We start from the raw sequence: 19,110 nt of genomic DNA, 5'->3' as shown, positions 1-19,110 counted from the left end.
AAAATTAAATTAAATTAAATTATAGAGAAGATACGAACAATCCTGAAGTAGTGGTTTGAGATGCTGACATAATGTCTTTATACCACATTCATTCTTCTTAAGTAGCACTTGGGACTGCTATTCTACTTCATTGATAATTCTCATTCCCAGATAATTTCTTTATAAATATTATGTTTTGATAGTATTAACAAACATTTAATACTGATCTAATTCACTGTGCATCATATGTACATGTTTAAATTTCCTGAGATTATTTATCTTACATCTTATATTGTATAATGTAAGTTAATTTTTTAATCTGTTTATATTAAGTACTGATTTAAATCTATTTCAGTTTTTGGCAATCAGCTAACTTTTCTAGTGTCAAAAAAACTCCTTACATTGAACACAAGGACACTGCTGCTTATAATGTGAAGCAAATTATTTAAAAATATTTGATGTGGTTACTTTAATTGGACTGAATATGTTTTCTCTCATGTTTAGAACAAGGTAGAGAGAACAAGAAAAATAATTTGCGAACTGTTAGTTTCCTGACCACTTTAATGTACAAACATATAGGATCAAAGTTGCAGAAAAAACTGAACTCTTGCAATATAAAGCAGTATTCATTGAACACCTGGATTTGAAAGAGGGCAAAAGATTGTTAGGAGAATGATTTTAAAAGGCAAGAGAAGTCTTCATTCAAATGAAGAAACAAGGAGAGAGCCATGTAAGAAGAATCTTATTAATATATGGACTGTGTGTAAGCTCAGTGCCAAGTACCAAAGTGCCAAGTCTGTACATGAATATATATTTTTTATTTTGACTATCGTGTGTTTTCATGAAGGGGTTTCTAGATTAAAATTTAGAATTTGATCTCAAAACCTACAGTACTTTGTGTATTTCTCAAAACGATATGGGTCAAGGAAGATTTTTTTAAAAAAGATTCCATGAAGAATATGGCATCAAAATCTCATTTGGATGGAGAAATTAAAGCAAAGCATTTTCCAAGCTTCCAGAAACTGAAATAAGGAAATTTCAAGTCTGCTTATAAAATGGATATTGGAAAGCAAAGGATTAATTCCACAGTGATCAATCAGGTATGACTGGGAAGCACTTGAGCAGGACATGAATATAATACTGTAGTCTTCCAAGTTTTTCACCCTCTGGATTTCATCTTCTTCATACCGTGAAAGAGGTATAAAACCAGCAAAAAATATGTAGCCCCTTTCTGGAGCCAACCAAATTACTAGCCTTCACAACATCTTGTAATGAATTGTGCTATGTGAGGTGTTTCCTTGTTGCTTCTTCAAATCAACAAAATTCACCTTCAAGCTTCGTTGGATATTCCATGTTTTAGTATGAATAAAAAAATGCAGCAGCTAACTCTAAACTCCAAATTTGGTTTCAATACAAAGCCTGTCCCAAAAATTTGTATCTGTTTTGTTCTATTTTGTTCTACCAAGCCCACGTTTTATGTCCCTCATGGCCAGAAGATACCAACATTTTAGATTGGAGTTTAGAAGAAAACTTTACCAAAGAAGTGTTGCTTCATTTATTGAAAATCTATGTTAAAGTTTGTACCAGTATTGTATTATTTTTCCCTCTGAAATATAGTTTGCTCATTGCTACACAATGTGGCTCACTGACTTCTCTTCAAGCTATAGAGCAACCTATTAATAATGTAATGACATTGACCACAATTATGGCCAACATTTTGTATTAGTTTTAGATCGTTTTGTTCTACCAAAGTAAGTTTGTGTATCTCTATAGTTAAAAGGGATTCAAATTGAGTAAATACCAAAAAGAAATGTGGCGTTCACTCATATTTCTATCAGTTTTGCACTTGTTTTCTCCCATTTTGTCACATCAAGCCTAAATTTTGTATCATCTTACAAAGTGGGAAACTGACATGTCCCCTAAAAGGAGTTACAGAGCATCCCTCTGTATTGGTTTTTTTTTTTTGTACTAGAACTTCGTTCCCCCATTTCCCCCTTCCAGTTGCTAAGACGTGGCTAATGAAGATAAGTGTGCTATTTACAATATTAATGAAGTTTCCACACTCTATGGAAAGAAGTTGTTTAATATTGAGGTTAATGTTAAAATTTCCAGATTGTGATAAAATCTATTTGCTTACAACAATATTGAATCAAGCTTGCATCAGACAGTCTGAAAATCAAATAAGAGTTTGGTTATCATCCTAGTTCTTATCAGAAGAAAGTAAGATGAAAGCAGTTAATACAAAAGATTGAGAAGATTGAGATTATACAGTTCTTTCCTCAGAAGCATTTCCTACAATTACTTTGTCTTTCAATATTACACCTCCTTCAGTGCTGATAATTTCACTATACAGAATTCTGGAACTAATAGTCTGATCAATCGATATTGTCATGCTGAGGCATGTATTTGAACTCAGTTTTATACAGTGGTTCATCTTTTTCACCATGTTTGGTATAGTGAGATCTCCATAGTTCAGATCAGCTAAGGCTTGGAAGCTGTATTATCTGATGCTTCTTCAGAATGGCAATAAGAACACAAATCTCATCATATGAATGCCTGAACAATTTTAGTAGAATATGATTCAAATGATTTAAATTACTAAAAAAAATATTTTAAGACTGTTGATGTTAATGTACAATATAGAATTTTCAGTTGTCTGTGATGTGGTAACCTGAAAACCTGGACACATGAACGCTGTTAGCAGTACATATCTATATTGTCTTCATGTTTATGTACAAAAATAGATTTCCCACAAGAGGACAATATTAAAAAAAACATGAGGTGACATCCTAGAGAGCATTGAAAAACCAAGATGGCAGTTATACCAGCATGAATAAAGCTCTACTGTGCTATTGCAGTTACTGGTTTATAGAAATATTTACTTCTAAGGAATAGTCTGTGTCTCTTTAAGACTATCCTTACATCTATTTTATTTTAACATTTGCTTTTGAATAACATAATAGGAATTAAGGGGTTTTAAGATAATAAATTGTTCATGTGCACGTGGATTAAGGTAACTGCAGAAAATGTTTTAATGTACAAAAAAATCTAATGTCTAAAATAATATTTACTGTGCTATGTATGTTGAAAATATTGCCCTGTACTTTAGGAATGTATTTAAGAGAATCAGAATTTTTTGTAACTTTTAATTTAATAAAAAAATAAATCACATTGGATTTTAACGTACCACAGAAATACAGGTTCTTTGAGGCATACATAACCTTATTTCATACTATTGAGCATTCTGAAATGACTTTCCAACTTATTTTATTGCTGCAAAAGAGAGTACATCTCCACCTAAGTCTGAAGAAGAAGAAGTCACACCTGTTAGGAAGGGTAAGTAAATTCCCATTACCAACCTCTTTCATTAATCACATTTGGTTTTGTTTTACATAGTACTGTTGTTTCATGCAGAGTCTTAGAACATAGGGTTGAAAGGGATCTTGGTAATCATCTAGTTCAACCCTGTGTTCAGAAGCCATTGCTGCACGATATCCAAGACATGGCCATACATCCATTGTTTAAATATTTCCATTGAAGTAGAGTTCCCACCTTGCAGAGTAGTCGCTTCCATTGACTCATATCTTTCCTGTTGTCCAATTAAAATCTTTACTAATTTAAACACATTCGTTCTTAGCCTGTGTACAACACAAAAATAACAGTAAGAGCAATAAAAGAAAGAAAAGAATGATGTACATCCATGAGAGAAATTATTCAGACTAGTATATACAATCCTATAAGAGACTTGCCACCCAGCCCAACTCAAGGCCTAGGGAAAGATCCAAGTTTTCAGAGACATTTAGATATCTAAAGATAGCTATCACATCTTCCTGCATTTATCTTTTCTCTAAACAGAACTTACCCAGTGCTTCATAAATATTTTCTTCCAGAATATATTAACCATGTGATTTTTCTGGACAGTCAAGTTTATTATTGTCTTTCCTAAAATACTTGCTGGACAGTTTCTAGCTATAATATGATCAATTCTGAATAGACAGAATAGCAACAATTTTCTTGTCATATTTCTGTTAATGAGATCTAGATTGCATTTGGTTTTTTTGTAGCTGAATCACGTTTGCCATGTGATCCACCAAGACACCCTAATTATTTTTGCATATAGGCTGCCCAGGATTGTAGTCTCCATCGTATACAAATGGCTTCGATTTTTCTCAGCCAGATACAGGACTGTAGTTTCAACTTGTCAAGATCTTCCTGAATCTTGATCTTCATGCTGTCTTTTAAGAAGTTTTTAATTCCTTCCCCTCTACATTTGTGTCATCTGCAAATGTGATAATCATACAACATGATCACTCATCCAAGTCAGCTAAAATTACTTTAATGTTTAATGTTTTATTTTTCTCCTGCTTGAGTGAGGGGCTGGATTAGAAGGTTCAATCAATCAATTTCAACTTCTCCTGGGAAAACAAAGATCTCACAAAGTTGGAATTGATTGATTGAACATTTTAGTCCCACCCAGTCTGCATTACCACCACAGCCACGCCCACCCAATGGTCTACACCCACCCAATTGGCCAACCTACCCAATGGGCCATGCCTACCTAATATGTCACACCCATCCGGCACCCAAAGATACATACAGTAAGTGGGTTTTGGGTTGCACTTTGGGCACTCGGTCTCTAAAAGGTTCTCCATCACTGGCCTAGAGCAAAGTCCAGTGGTGTTGCACCCAAGCTTCTAGTTCTGACACAGAATCATGTATACTTGGGGGGTATTCAAGCATCTCCATACTGCCATGGTCTTGATTAGAATTTTATTAGAGACTTCATCAAACATCAAGTTAATATTCACTATTCTGTAATTTAACTGGCCACTATTCTGTGGTCAATTAAACAGTTCTCTTTATTAGAAGAGTAAATATCAGGTAGGTTTGTGGTGATTTATTGTTGACAAGCCTGCTAGCTAATGTATTCTTTTTAAATACTCACCGAGTGCTTAATCAATAGTTCCAGAGTTTTGCTGACTGATCAGTAATTCTTTATTTTTATAGATATTTTTTCCTCCATAGTGATTATACCAATTTTCCATTTCCTATACATGTGTTTTTAATTCAGAAGCTCCTTGTGCATCTACAACTGTTACCTAAGCTATCCATCCTTTTTTTTCTTTCTAATTGGAATGGTATGAAATTCCAGTATATTATTTCTAAAAAGATCCCATCCTTTCTTTGATTCCTTTATAAACTGTGCATTTAAACTGTGAATACATAGAATGTTTGCGCTAATACTCTAGTACTGCTTATTATTATTGCTGGTGGTTTCAAAGCTATGTCAGATTTTGATATTCCATATTCCAAATAAGTGAAATGTTTAGTAATGCTTCATAGTGTATGTTGTAAGCTGACATGAAAATTGTGACCGTAAGTAGAACATATAGATGCAGTAAAGTCTGCTAAGTGGTAGATTGTATCAAAGGGATGATGAAGATTTAGCTTGTATTTTCCAAAATTAGCCAGCTGTTCAGATTCATTATCCTGCCCATGATACGTGTTTTAGCAGCAGTCATAAAGAAGTTAATTCTGTCAACGTCATGCTGACTGCTCTGTTTGCACATGTATCTGCATTCTGCCTTTTTTCCCCCCATTGTGTTTCTTTCCTAGCTTTCCTTCCCTAGCCTTATTGCTCTTCAATAAAACAGCAGCTATGAAAAGACTTGTTTTGTATTGAGGGCTCTCCTACTGCTAGAATGTTGAAGATGTTTGATAACTTTTTGTTTTCCATTTGTCTTTTTCTTTACGGACTTCTAAGAGAGGAAGTGTTTATGATTAAGGGGTGATCTTAAATTCCCAGGCGACAATTAAGACTATATGGGGGTATAAATATATGTATGTATGTATGTTTGGGTAAGAGAAGGTTGAACGGGGGTGGTGAGTATAATATGGAAAGAAATGCTGTTGAAGACAGATTGGCCAGGTAAAGAGACAGCTGAAGATTAACCCACCAGCAGGACTTGGACAATTATATCAACTTGTCTTCCAAGATTGTGAGATCAAATCAGCTCATAAAGAAATGAAAGTGACCACCAGGAGGCACTTTGACTGCTTATCATAGATGGAGGTTATTGAAACTTGGATGAGTTTATAACTCTGCTGTATAATCTACAGGGGGGGTGAAAGGGAGGCAGGATTTATTTTTCTCAATGTGCACTGAGTAAGTTTTCCTAATTTGGTGCATATGTGCATAGAAATATAATTAACTGTTACAATCTACTTTAAAAAAATGCTAATTGTGTATCTGTTCTTTCTGGCAGTGCGACAACGTAAAGCCAGCATTAAAGCAAACGTGACTCTTGAGTTTGTAAAATCAAAGGACACTAAAGCAAAGAAACAGACAGCAGCAAAGCATAAAAAGGAAGATGTAGAAAAGTGGAAATACGATAGAAGAAAACGAACCCCTGTGCAGGCTAGCAGTCAAGCAGATCTCCCTTACACTGGCAACTATAGTTACATTTAGATGTTATTTTTCATGATGCAGGTCTGGTAAATTTGATGTTCAAAATGCTGCATAAGGAAGGATAAAAAGAAAGACATTTGTTTTTAAGACAACCAGTTTAAATAAATGCCTGGTATTTTCATTTATGGATGTGCTAGTGAAGTGCCCATATTCTTCCAAAGTCTGTTCTTTTCAATAAATATGGAATTATTATTTTTTAAAGAATCTAGTAATGTTTGCTGCACTTTAACTTGGGAAGATAGAATGACTCTTCTAGTGATACACAGACATTTCTGTCATCATCAGGTCTTTCAAATTCCTCACCTGATGAGTAATATTAACCCTCATAATTGTTTAACTTGATGTGCTGCTTAGTTTCCATAACAATGTAATTTTTGCCAAGCAGTTGATGGTTCTAGTACAAACATAAATGTATGTATAATCTTTCTGTCACTGTGCTTGCAAGAATTTCAAAAAGCAGGGAGAATCAGTTTTTATTTTAAAAATGTATGAGTAGAGAACCGAAGCAATTGTTTCATCTGTTCAGTTGACAGAAACAAAGCTGGTCACAAGCTCTTAGACACACCCAGCTCTCAGTCATCTGTGAGTGATGATTTTAACACCCTATTCTTGAAATCTTATTTGCAGTATTAAATTAGTAGAGTTCATGATTAAAAGCTTCTTTTCAGAGTAATAAAATTTCACAATCTTATTTTAACTGAAGCTTAATTGAAAACTCACAGCATTATGGAATGAAAACTATTGTTTTTTATATGTGATCCCCCGTAGGCTTGGTACTGAAACATTTATTAGCGATCTTTTCAATTATAGATCCTATTGTAGTCAGTGAAAATTGGGGTAGAATTTAGTGGTATCTGTACTTGGTATTGAGAGTGAAAAAATGCTAGCAGTTGTCTCGCTTAAGGCTACTGATGGTGTTAACAATATTGAAGTATCCTATTGCTGTGCCTCTGCTGTAATATATTTCAAATATTAAACAATTGAATTATTTCTAAAACATGTTTTCTTATTTTAGTTGTGAATATAAATAAAATATTTTATGTTTATATAACATGGCACTTATGTGTATAATTACTTTGAAGTGAATTTCTTGAATGATATCTATTCCTCATAAAGCGGGGGGCGGGTAGGAATACATGCAGACAAAGCGGTTAAATGTCTGTACACCTATTTAGGTTGAATTCCCAGGCAAACAGTCCCTCCCAAAGAATGATGATTTTCATTTCGAGATTGGTTCAACAATGGCTACTTTTCAGTTATTGATACACAATGAGTGTTCCATGACTCAGACTTTTCTGGCAAGTGCATTATTTAGTAATGCTTGGTATCTGTTGAAGGTAAAACCACAGTTCAATCCCAGGTAGCTGGCAAAGTATGTAATTCATTGCAATAAAAGATTGTTTTCCACAGAGCAAACCATACCATTTGCAGAAACAGGGGGCATCACATACAATAGACCCATTGAACAAGTGACCCATGCTTGCCTCCAAATGTTTACATTGTCCCTGCAATTCTAAATTTTTCTTGGCCTTATTTCTGAATAAACTTCATGCCATTTAGATACGAATAGACATCTATGGAATAGTTATGTTGATTGGCTGGGGATGTATTTTGGAATTTCACCACACTGGGCAAAATACTTTTCTATGCTGTTATGAGTGATCTAACACATATTCTGGTTTTCATGAAGCCAGTTGGTGACCTGCAGTATTACTGTTGAAATTCTATAAAGCAAAAGAATACAGCATCCTGTTCCAAATGCTATTCATACTTATTTTAAGTCTCCAGCCTTTTTTATTTATACAAGAATTCAAAGAACATAATTCAACAGTGCAAGGTAGTTACAAGTAACTTGGTAACCAAAAGAAATATATATAAATGATCAAGTTTGTCGATAATGTGAAATAAATCTTACGTTTTGCAGATGGAACTGCACTTGTTTTGCTTTTTTTAAAGCCAAGATGTAGTCTGGATTTATTTGTATCTTAACTCCTTAACAAGCCCACCAGAAAAAAACAGGTTTTTGTCATTGAAAGGATAAATAGCAAAGCTCTTAAACCTTCTGTTGACCTTTTTCTCCTTCTGAAACAGACATTATGGCACATGAAAAAAATATGTTATATATCCATGACTCATTTCTGTTTCAAGAGACTTGAAACAGATCACACCTTGTAGCATAATGCTTTTAATACCAAAATGTAGCACTGCCATAACAAAAATAAAGCTTAAAAAATACGATTCTATGACAGAAGATGGGCTCAAATGATGGGCAATGGTGGAAGACTCATTTAAATCAGGCTCTCCAATTTTATATCAAGCAGAAAATGATGCTAGATTGAAGAGCATAAAGGATATGCAAGGCAGGATAATCCTTTTTGTTGCTGTCCGTAATTTAATTTCATTTGGCCTTTCAGCTAGTGAAGAAGGATGTACATCCCCATCTCCACTCTGCTCTTTTCCAGGGTGCTTCAGCAATGAGTTTAAAGAGGTGCTTCAGAAAGTGTGGGAATATGTGCAGCACATCTTCAAAGTGGCAGTCTTTTTTTCATGCTTCTAGCTGTTTTAATGAATTATCCTGTTAAAGTAATGCTAATGTGCATCTCTAATGTAACTAATTAAAACAATTGTGCTTTATCAAGTTAATAGGAAAGTCTGAAAAATGATACAGCTATCTTAAAGAGGTGTTGTGTTCATGTTCCCACATATCACAAAGACTTCTTCAAAATCATTTTTAAAGCATGAACAATACTTTAACTTTGCACCTCATTTTTTTCATATTCTTTTTTTTTAGTTTCAGGGAGGCTTCAGGTTTCTAAAATACAATACATTGTCAACATCACACATCGTTTGAGTCTTAGAAAAGGTTCCAAACTGTTTTGAGTTTACAGCTCTCCAGCAAGTTGGCAGATTTTCATTCAGAGAAGGAAATGGCAAATATTTTTTCCCCTGCATGATGTATAGCAGTTTATTTCTTTGTGTATTTACAGACATACATTTACAACACTAATTCAATGTGGCACTTTCCACTTTCTCTTGCATTCAAGCATGTTCAAAGAAGGCAGGATATTTGATTTCCATGCCTCATTTGTATTCTCTTTACGAATACATTCATTTTAAGAATGGTGTAACTGAAAATAAAAAAACGTATTAAATAGACCAAATCAGTAATGAAAGTGGGAGTACTGTTTTACTCACAAGGATTTAAACAATGTATGGCAAACTAGGTGTATTTTTCTACAAAGAATTCCTTCTGGCATTGCTATTTGTTAATTAAGTTTTCAAATCTCAAGAGACCCTTCAATACTGAATGGGTAGATTAAAGAACTAATTTTTCTCAGTAATCAACAAAATAGAACCAGAATCCTTCAACTGAATTCATTTGCTCCTACTCTCTGTCTCATCCTATTGAATGCTAAGATGCTAGAAATGGTTTCCGTATTTGTAACTAGGAATGTTTCAGAATTGATAATAGTTTCTACCTCTGACTGCTGTCCTAAGAAAAACAATTCAATTTTTTTGCTTTAAGACAAAGAATAGAAACATTTCAGCATTTATGAAAAGCCCATGTATTTTAAATAAAAGTAATGCTATCACGTCACTTGCTTCTCAAAGAGAAACGATATTAAATAAAGTGATTTAACATCAAAGTTCATTTCAAGGTCTTCCTATTGTAGGGTTTGTTTGATATAATACACACAGACACATAGATACACATTGGTGTAAAACTGTGATTGGACATCTCTCTCTGATAGGCATCAAGTTAATTAAGCCAATATATGGATAGCTTTGGTCTGCTTACTCTTTCCACCAACATAATTCTGAGAGGTTTCCTTGAAAATTTCAGGTAGTATAGAGATTTTGATAAACAAATTTCTAGATATATTTGACAGTATCTAACTTGGCCCTAAGTTCATCAATTCATGCAAATTCTAGTTTTGATTACAGGATAAGTAATAATACACACACATGAAAACACATTTTTTGTATTATTCTTTTGGTAAATATTGATTCTTGTCATATTATTAATAATAGGAAGTTTTTCTTCCTCTAGCTCAAAGTAGGCTTTCTAGAATGACATCCTCCCATGTCTTTCTTTATACCACAATATTGTGTATATTGTTCCGTGTTATTATTATTTGAAAGCTATTTTCAAAGGATCCTGCAATACACAAATCTTTTACTGCTATTCCCATGGACGTGGGAATAATATTAGTGGGTACAATGATTACTTTTAGAAAAAAAAACCTTAAGGACCTTCATTCCAAACTCTGGGATAAAGAATTCCTTTGTTAACTGAGATCATACAAAATAATACTCTTATATCCATGCAAAGGAAAGAGTCTTTTCCCTTTGGTGAATGGAAAATTATGAGCTGAGCTGAAACCGTTTTAGAGCAGTCTGAAAATGTATAAATTAAAGAGATGTATTGTTGTGAATCAAATATAATGCACTTTTGGCCACAGTTAAATAAAATTATGAGATATTGCATATTTTATTCTAATCAATGAAAATGGTGTTGCCTTGGGGGATTATTTCTTCTGTTCATTAAACCTACCTGTCATAGCCCCTAGGTATCTCTTTTTGGCAAATTAAAGGCTTGTTTAAATGGAGGACAGAAGGAAAGGCCCAATATTTGAAAGAAAGGAAGGAAGGAAGAAAAGGAAAAAATAACCAACTCTAGCACTGCCAGATTATCACAAACCGTAAAGAACTTTTGTGTCTCTCTCATTTTGCCAAGTTGAATCAAGTTGAATTAAATATGTCCACCATTTTGGCGAAGTTAAGACTTAGCCACTACAGTTTCTTTTGCAGCTGCTTAAACAAGTTACCGCCACAGGTACTGGGCTGCTATAGCAGCCAGAGAAAGTAATAAAAGGAAGTATGAAGGCAAAAGTACATTGCTGTTATTTCCACCAACGCCTTGTCCTGACTGTTTAGGCATAGGATATATTTCTGGTGGCCGGGTGCTAGAATTCTTGGACAGTCTTTTGCCACAAACTTCATCCAGGCAGGTATCACCACTTCCAGAACCACTGTTGTCATCACCTGGCCAAGATAAAATTCAAATTAGTATGATACTTCTTCAAAAGGCTGAATTGTAGCCAACATGTTTTTGGTAGAAGTTAATCTGCAACTGCTTGTCATGAAGAATGGAGGAAAGCAGAATTAGATTAATCTCTGGTATATTATTTCCTTTTTAAAATGTTAGCAGGTCCTAGATTGACTCCCTGGCTAGTCCTAGAATTTCACAATCATGGGTATTTACATATAATGGTAAATGCTACATCCCAGTACATGTCCTTGGAAGTATGCTAATCTCCTCAGAACCAAATGGAAAACTGAAATGGCAGAGAACATCATACAGGACACAGGGAAGGGTGGGGAGCAACCGAATTATTCTCCCTAGGAAATGAGTATTTCATGACTGACCTATGCCTATCAAGACAATTTCTACACCCTGCAATATAGCAATTTTGAAACACATACTATGATATATTCTTCAAGCTTCAGATCTACCTACCAGCCCAAAATGCTTGGGAATCTTTAATTAGTAAAGAATTAGAAGAAGAATTTCCAATTAGTCTTGCAATAGGAGTATTAATTTTAAGAATTATTCTTAATAAGAATTATTGTAAGAATTAATGTAGGTGAAGGAATGAGAGAAGCTGGGAATGAATTGTAAAGAGCGATCAGCCTAGCATCCTTACATAGCCTCAAACTAACTAAGTATAACCTGTTCCCCCCTTGAGTGCCTCTGGCCCTTATCTAACTCTAACCAGGTGTTGACCATTAGTTCAGAAGATTCTTGTGCATAGATTTCAGCAATAAATCAATTTAATTGAACCTTCATGTGTGGACCTGATCTTTCAGGCCTCACAATTCTGGAGTACTTTATGTCTCTAAGTTTGGTTGCAGATGTTTCATAACCTGACTGATATTATCTAGCTGGGTAATGTAATGTCTGCAAACAAACAAACAAGCTCAGAGAACATTGAAAACTCTTAAGTTCTGAGCTATATATATTCTCTTCTACTGAATTTATAAGAATTCTTATGCTACAGGGCTCTATTTGGGGCAGAATTTATTTTATATATTAATCTGGATAACTCACTGGACTTTTGTTATCCATTATACAATGGCCTGAACTGTCACTCACTCACTCACTCACTCACTTGACTTTGATTAGTGTATGAGAATTGTGGATCCATGCATTTTGGGGGATATCTATAGTAAGTCAGCACCCCAGAGAAGAATAAAAACATTCTGATTATCAGTAAACATTAATGCTTTTGACACTTGGGCAATGTCTTCATCCAGATTAAAAATCTAGCCACTGAAAATTAACAGAGGGATAATTTTCCACTGGTCTGAACACTGTATCACAACTGTATGAACCTGTCTTTTGCTTATTGAACATGAAATGTTATGAATAATCCCACTTTCTCAGCTTGTACCTACTTGTATCCTGGAAATCCACATCATTTCCATTGTATGCATTGCGCAATCGATTTGTCATAATCTTCAACTGCATGATTTGCTGGCGAATAGTCATGTCTGGTTTGGTGATGTCGACCTCAACCTCTGGGTTATTGATCTGATTAGCTAGACCATCTCCCATCACATCTGGAAGGTATCTGTAAAGAGAATGTATAGGTTCATGCTGAAAGCTAATTCTGGAGAACTAGACTTCATGGTAATCCAACTGAACTCACTGGGTGGGTGGGAGCCTAACCAACCCTTTTTATTTTTTATTTATTTCCCATTTTTTTTCTTATTGTTACCTACTGACTAGTTACCAAGGAAAAATAGCAAAAGAAGAGAGAGAATAGAACAATAAGAACAGAAGAAAATGAAAAGTAATTATTTTAGTCACTATCTCATCTTTGTATTTCATGAATCAAGTCAAAGATCCTTTGGACATGAATTATGAACTTCTGCTTGATGCTTTTTTGGCTTTAGCCCAGTAATGTAGTGGAAATATTGGAGCCTGTGGAAAACCTGTTCCTGGAGGAGAGAGAGCTCAGTTCTGAAAGTGAATTAGCTTTTCAGGGGAGATACCAAATTTGAGAGAGGTCACAAATTCCTCCACTGTTCTGACCTGCTGATAGCTGTGGTACTGAGCTTCCTTTTCTTATAAATTCCAAATTTATTTTAGTGTTTAGACAGAAGACAGCAGTCTTCCTAGAAGACTCTCAAGGGCAGTTATAATGACCTAGGTCACTGGTTCTCAACCTGTGGTCTGCAGAGTCATGGGAGTCTGTGATGTCATCATAGGAGGTCCACATGTTACAAGTGAAATCTTGAGTTAAGTCTTAGTGGCATTTAAAGGGGTCCATGGTGAAGAAAAGGTTGAGAACCAATGACCTAGGGAAATGGAAGTATAATATCAGGTGAATGTTGTGGATAGCTGCCTAAATCTTTTTACACCAGTCTTCTCTTTTGAGCTTCACCTGCTGAATCTTGCATGGATCTTGTTTAAATAAAGAAAAAGATGGGACCTCAATGAATTATAACATTCTCATCTCATCTGATTTCTTTCCTATCCACCTCTCTAATAGCATTTCACTTTTCCAAACTTTAAAACTTCATAAAAATAGTAGATGACAGTATGAGTTTACCAATGTGGCTTGGCTCGGGACAATTGCTTCTGATAAGCCCTAAAACACTGAATAGTTTTTGAGGTGGTTATTTGAGGAGTTCCTTCTCTATATCAACTTACCTGCATATGTAAGTCATTTCTCACTTTATTGCTTTATTGTATTCTTACTTTATTGCTCTGTACACCGCCCTGAGTCCTCCGGGAGAAGGGCGGTATATAAAACAAACAAATAAATAATAAATAAATAAATAAATTTCTGATGCCCTTCTTATACACCCCAACAATTTCCAAGGTCTGTTTAGTTGGAACTAAAGAAAAATCAATACTTTCGGTTGACTATGTCATACCCTATAACTTATGTGAAAAGGTGACCCATCTCAATTTTTTCATTAACAATTTTCCAAAAGTTGTCAAATATTTTCCAGGAACACTCCTATTTAGAAATTTTATGCACTGTTTTAATATTTTACATCTTAAAAAAGATGAATTTTTTTTAAAAAAATTACCATTGTGTATCAGTACAAAAGCAAATTTCAAATATTTATTTGTTATGCATTGCCTAAACATTTTGAAGCACAGATGGGATAATAAAATGGACTCATTATTGCACAGCTGATTAGCCTTACCTGCCTTTGGTCATTCCGTTCCAGCACCTATCCTCATTTACAGAACCAGATGATATTTTTTCATTACAAAGCGTCGTTGGCAGAAGAGCCCAGAAGTCTCTTACTTCCCTTAGCTTCCCTTTAGCATCTGAAACCTGTCATTAGGAAGAGTAATAAAGGTTGGAGAAAATATTTTAACATCAACAGCTTTATATTCTAAGTGCATTATACGTTTATATGAGAATGCATTCCAAGAGCATTCAATTGTACTAAAACCAAAATAAGACTGTGGTAACTACCCTGCAGTGTTATCTATTTTAGTATATAACAACAATTAAAGATAAAGGATATTTTATCATATCCTGAGTGTCACTATGTAATAAGTTGGCTTGTAAGGAAATCTCCAGCTTACAAATGCTAGCTTGCATAAAATGGTATGGCTGTGCTTCAGATAAAATTAATTTTTGGTTACAGTTATCACATATTGTCCCAACTGATCAATATTACTCTCATTATTATCTGGAAATACTACACGTGGCATGGAAACCACAAAGGCTAGTAAACCAGCCTACATCTCATCTATTTTATTAAAAAGTGTTACGTGAAAGCCTTGATTGTCCAAAACTATAATGGGTGTCAGAGGTCAATATCTGTGGTGAAATGAAAACAATGGCAAATAGATTGTGACATGGAGGAATATTAAATGATAAAGGGCCTACATGAAGAAATGAAATGAAAATAATAGCTACGTATTATAACTGAAACTAAGAAAGCAGAAGGATGAAGGAGATGAGGATAACAGAAGGAAGGACATGAAATGGCCATGAAAATGCAAGAAAGAAATCAAAGAAACAACTGTTGAAGTAGGATGACTGCAGGAAGAGAAAATATGAGTCCTTTAGGAAAAAGTATTAGGAAACAGAGGAAGTGAATGAAATTAAAAATAAAAGTGATAAGATGTTTTAGAAGGAAACTGAACTGAAGGATCACTGGAGGCTGTATTTTTAAATTTTGTATGGGAAAGATAGGGATGTTTTGAAGAATGGATGCTATATTTGTTTGTATGGAGAAAAAAATGAATGAAACAGAAGCTTGGAATGCTTCAAGAAATTTGGAAAATGATAAGGTGTATGTATAAATGGTAAAAGCAGATGTAGTTTGCTTATGGATATGGTTGTGTGATTTTTTTAAATGGGTGAAGATTGCACATCTGAGTCTTGAAAGAATGCCATTTTCTTCCTTTTTACAAAGGTAAGTCACGCGAAAAAAGGCAAATGTTACAGGAAGATTAGTTTATATGTGGCTGGGAATTGGGACAAAAAGGATTCAAGAGATAACATGCAGCAGAATTTAGGAAGACCATTATGGGGTTTTTTTTGCTGGGGGTGGGGGCATGTACAGATCAGATTTTTGCTTTAACTGAGAAATGTAAGAATGGGAATAAGATAGCAAAAAAAAAAAATAGGTGGCAAAACAAGAAAATATAGTCCTAGGAATATGTAAGTATTAAATACAGAACAAGAAACTTATAATGGCACAAATTTTCAGGGACAATATTCTAAGATAACACTTTTTATATCTGATGAAGACTTCATATTTTATGTTTTTCTGTCTAGTTTGCACTTCTGCTTTGGATTCATATAATAATGAAAGAAGAATAGCAAATCTGATAATTAAATAAAGCAAATGAGAAAATATGCTTGATTGTTTCTTTTGAAGAATGTGGCTGATTACGAGAATTCTTTAGTCTAGAATAAAGGCTAGCAAGGGAAATGGAACTTTGGATGCTATTGAAAGACATCCCAAAACAAAAGCAGGAGAAAGGCTATGTTTCAAGACACTATTAAGGAAAACAAACTAGCAACTCCAAACTAAAATATTTACAGTTAAGTCACTTTCCTTGCACATTGATGCAATAATTTTCAGTTGAGAAAGTCTATTTATGTATCTTTCTTTCTTCAAACTAGTGGCAGATCACATTTACCTGATTTGAATCTTTATGTTAAAATCAGGGGAATTTTGCTGCCAATGCTAGCAGTATTTAGATCTTGGATAAGATCCGGGGAGACTCAATCCATCAGCTGTCTGCATTTTACAAACATATTATGTTCTTTCAAAGTGTTCCAGAATAGCTGTGGTTTAGCTGAACTGCAAAAGGATCCCAGGATGATTTTATAAAGGGGGTACAGTAAGGCTGGTGTCCCTTTCTCCTTTCCTTTAGAAACAAACATATGCTACTACTATTGCCTCCTTTACATGATGTGTAGGTCAGTTCTCAGTGATCTTCCCTCCTTGCTGCTACCATATTCTAATACAGCCTATCCCTTGCTCCTTCTGTCTCTTTCAGCATCTTCCCTCCTTTTCCAGCCCTAGCTTAGCAGCTATCAGAATAAACAGATACTGGCTCAGAAGCACATCAAGCAAACCATTTGTTATGTTCTCCTTGTAATTATTACAACCTATATTGCAAAATTTTACAGATTTGCACATCTCTAAAATACATGATTGTTGTTGTTGTTAGCTGCGAAGTCGTGTCCGACCCATCGCGACCCTATGGACAACATTCCTCCAGGCCTTCCTGTCCTCTACCATCTTCTGGAGTCCATTTAAGCTCACACCTACTGCTCCAGTGACTCCATCCAGCCACCTCATTCTCTGTCGTCCCCTTCTTCTCTTGCTCTCGATCTTTCCCAGCATTAGGCTCTTCTCCAGTGAGTCCTTCCTTCTCATTAGGTGGCCAAAGTATTTGAGTTAAAATACATGATATAACAGTGCAATTTATTATTATTGTAAAGTATGTCCTCTATGTGTCTGAGATGCCCATGATTACTAGATGAGATAAAAATATTTTTACTTGCTAAGAGTCTGAGAGTCTAAATATGTGCAAAATAACTCCTTATATTGTTAAGCAGGACTGTTAAGGTATGTTTAAAAAGTGTCTTTTGGTGATTGGCTAAAAGGGTGCTGACTTTCACTTTTACAGATCACTGTTGTGCATTCTTCCAATGAAATAAAAGCTCCACACTGAAACTAAACTGTGCTTATATATATATTCCTTCACATAATGAACATATTTATGAGCATTTTGATTAACAGGTTACACAAGCAGTTCTAGTGCAGAATTAAATCTAGTACAAACCCTCTGTACTCACAAATTTCTCTGAACTAAGCCCAGAAGATTTATCTTCAATGACGTATTTTCCCCGTCTCTTCTTATCTTCAACATTGGCAGCTTTTGTACTGAGTTTGGGATTTCCACAACCTTGAAAAATCTGGGGAAATCAAAGAAAAACACATCTCAGAAAAAAGAAAGTTCTATTTACTCCATCAATATTAAATTTACTTACATTTCATTTCAAATATGAGGACATTTGGATTTCTTATATATTTCATACTAGTATTTTGTTTCGTTTGATTCAAAAGGCTGATTTAAAAATGTATAGCACAACAAGCTCTTTTTCTAACTTACTTAAGCTCTCAGAAACTAGTATCGATATGTGATGTTATATAAGCATAATAATTAGTGAATAAAAACCCCAGCCTAGTGTTTTCTTTTGTTGATTTGCTTAACAATCTAATGATGAATGGATTTTGAAGCCATGTTCACTCTAGGAACTGATGGCTTTATATATTTTAGACAGCAGTACTATGTCTTCTCTTTTTCTTTCTGCCACTACTGATGACTTATTTACTTGCTAGTCAGTTCCCAATGCACTTTCTCTCAGCAGCTTTAATTATAGTTCTTCTGTTCCATAAGAATAATAGCTGGATTCCAGGACCTCAAATCATGTGAAACAATATGGTGGTTGGGTAATAATGATGATAATAATAATAAGTTGGAAGGGACCTTGGAGGTCATCTAGTCCAACCCCCTGCTCAGGCAGGAAACCCATACCATTTCGGACAAATGGCTGTCCACTCTCTTCTTAAAAACTTCCAGTGTTGGAGCATTCACCGCTTCTGGAGGCAGGTTGTTCCACTGGTTAATTGTTCTAACTGTCAGGAAGTTTCTCCTTAGTTCTAGGTTGCTTCTCTCCTTGACTAGTTTCCATCCGTTGCTTCTTGTCCTGCTTTCAGGTGCTTTGGAGAATAGCTTGACTCCCTCTTCTTTGTGGCAGCCCCTGAGATATTGGAACATTGCTATCATGTCACCCCTCACCCTTGTCTTCATTAAACTACACATATCCAATTCCAGCAACTGTTCCCTATGTTTTAGCCTCCAGTCCCCCAATCATCTTTGTTGCCCTTCTCTGTGCCCTTTCTAGCATCTCAACATCTTTTTTACATCGTGGTGACCAAAACTGGATGTAGTATTCCAGGTGTGGCCTTACCAAGGCATTGTAAAGTGGTATTAGTAATTCACGTGATCTTGATTCTATCCCTCTGTTAATGCAGCCTAGCACTGTGTTGGCTTTTTTGGCAGCTGCAGCACACTGCTGGCTCATATTGAAGTGACT

The 19,110-nt window shown here is 34.9% G+C and overlaps 2 protein-coding genes across 3 annotated transcripts in view; one reads left to right on the top strand and one right to left on the bottom strand.

Annotated features, from left to right (window-relative positions):
* Window positions 1-6,448, top strand: part of ANKMY1 (ankyrin repeat and MYND domain containing 1) — a gene marked incomplete at both ends in the record, with an annotated part of 45,248 nt that extends 38,800 nt beyond the window's left edge. Inside the window, one exon of the mRNA XM_081328541.1 lies at window positions 6,246-6,448. Within this exon, the coding sequence (XP_081184667.1) occupies window positions 6,246-6,448 (203 nt within the window). The remainder of the gene's footprint in view (window positions 1-6,245) is intronic.
* A 1,793-nt stretch (window positions 6,449-8,241) lies between these two features.
* GPC1 (glypican 1) overlaps window positions 8,242-19,110 on the bottom strand; it is a 230,513-nt gene continuing 219,644 nt past the window's right edge. For both annotated transcript variants that reach the window (XM_081328830.1, XM_081328831.1), the window contains exons 6-9: window positions 17,806-17,925; window positions 14,675-14,808; window positions 12,908-13,083; window positions 8,242-11,494 (exon numbers count right to left, since the gene is read on the bottom strand). In XM_081328830.1, the coding sequence (XP_081184956.1) occupies window positions 11,274-11,494; window positions 12,908-13,083; window positions 14,675-14,808; window positions 17,806-17,925 (651 nt within the window). In that variant the 3' untranslated portion in view covers window positions 8,242-11,273. The remainder of the gene's footprint in view (window positions 11,495-12,907; window positions 13,084-14,674; window positions 14,809-17,805; window positions 17,926-19,110) is intronic.

This window comes from Vipera berus (genome assembly GCF_964194415.1).
Source record: "Vipera berus genome assembly, chromosome: 5".
Lineage (NCBI taxonomy): Eukaryota > Metazoa > Chordata > Lepidosauria > Squamata > Viperidae > Vipera > Vipera berus.
This window is presented reverse-complemented; position numbering and strand designations above follow the sequence as displayed.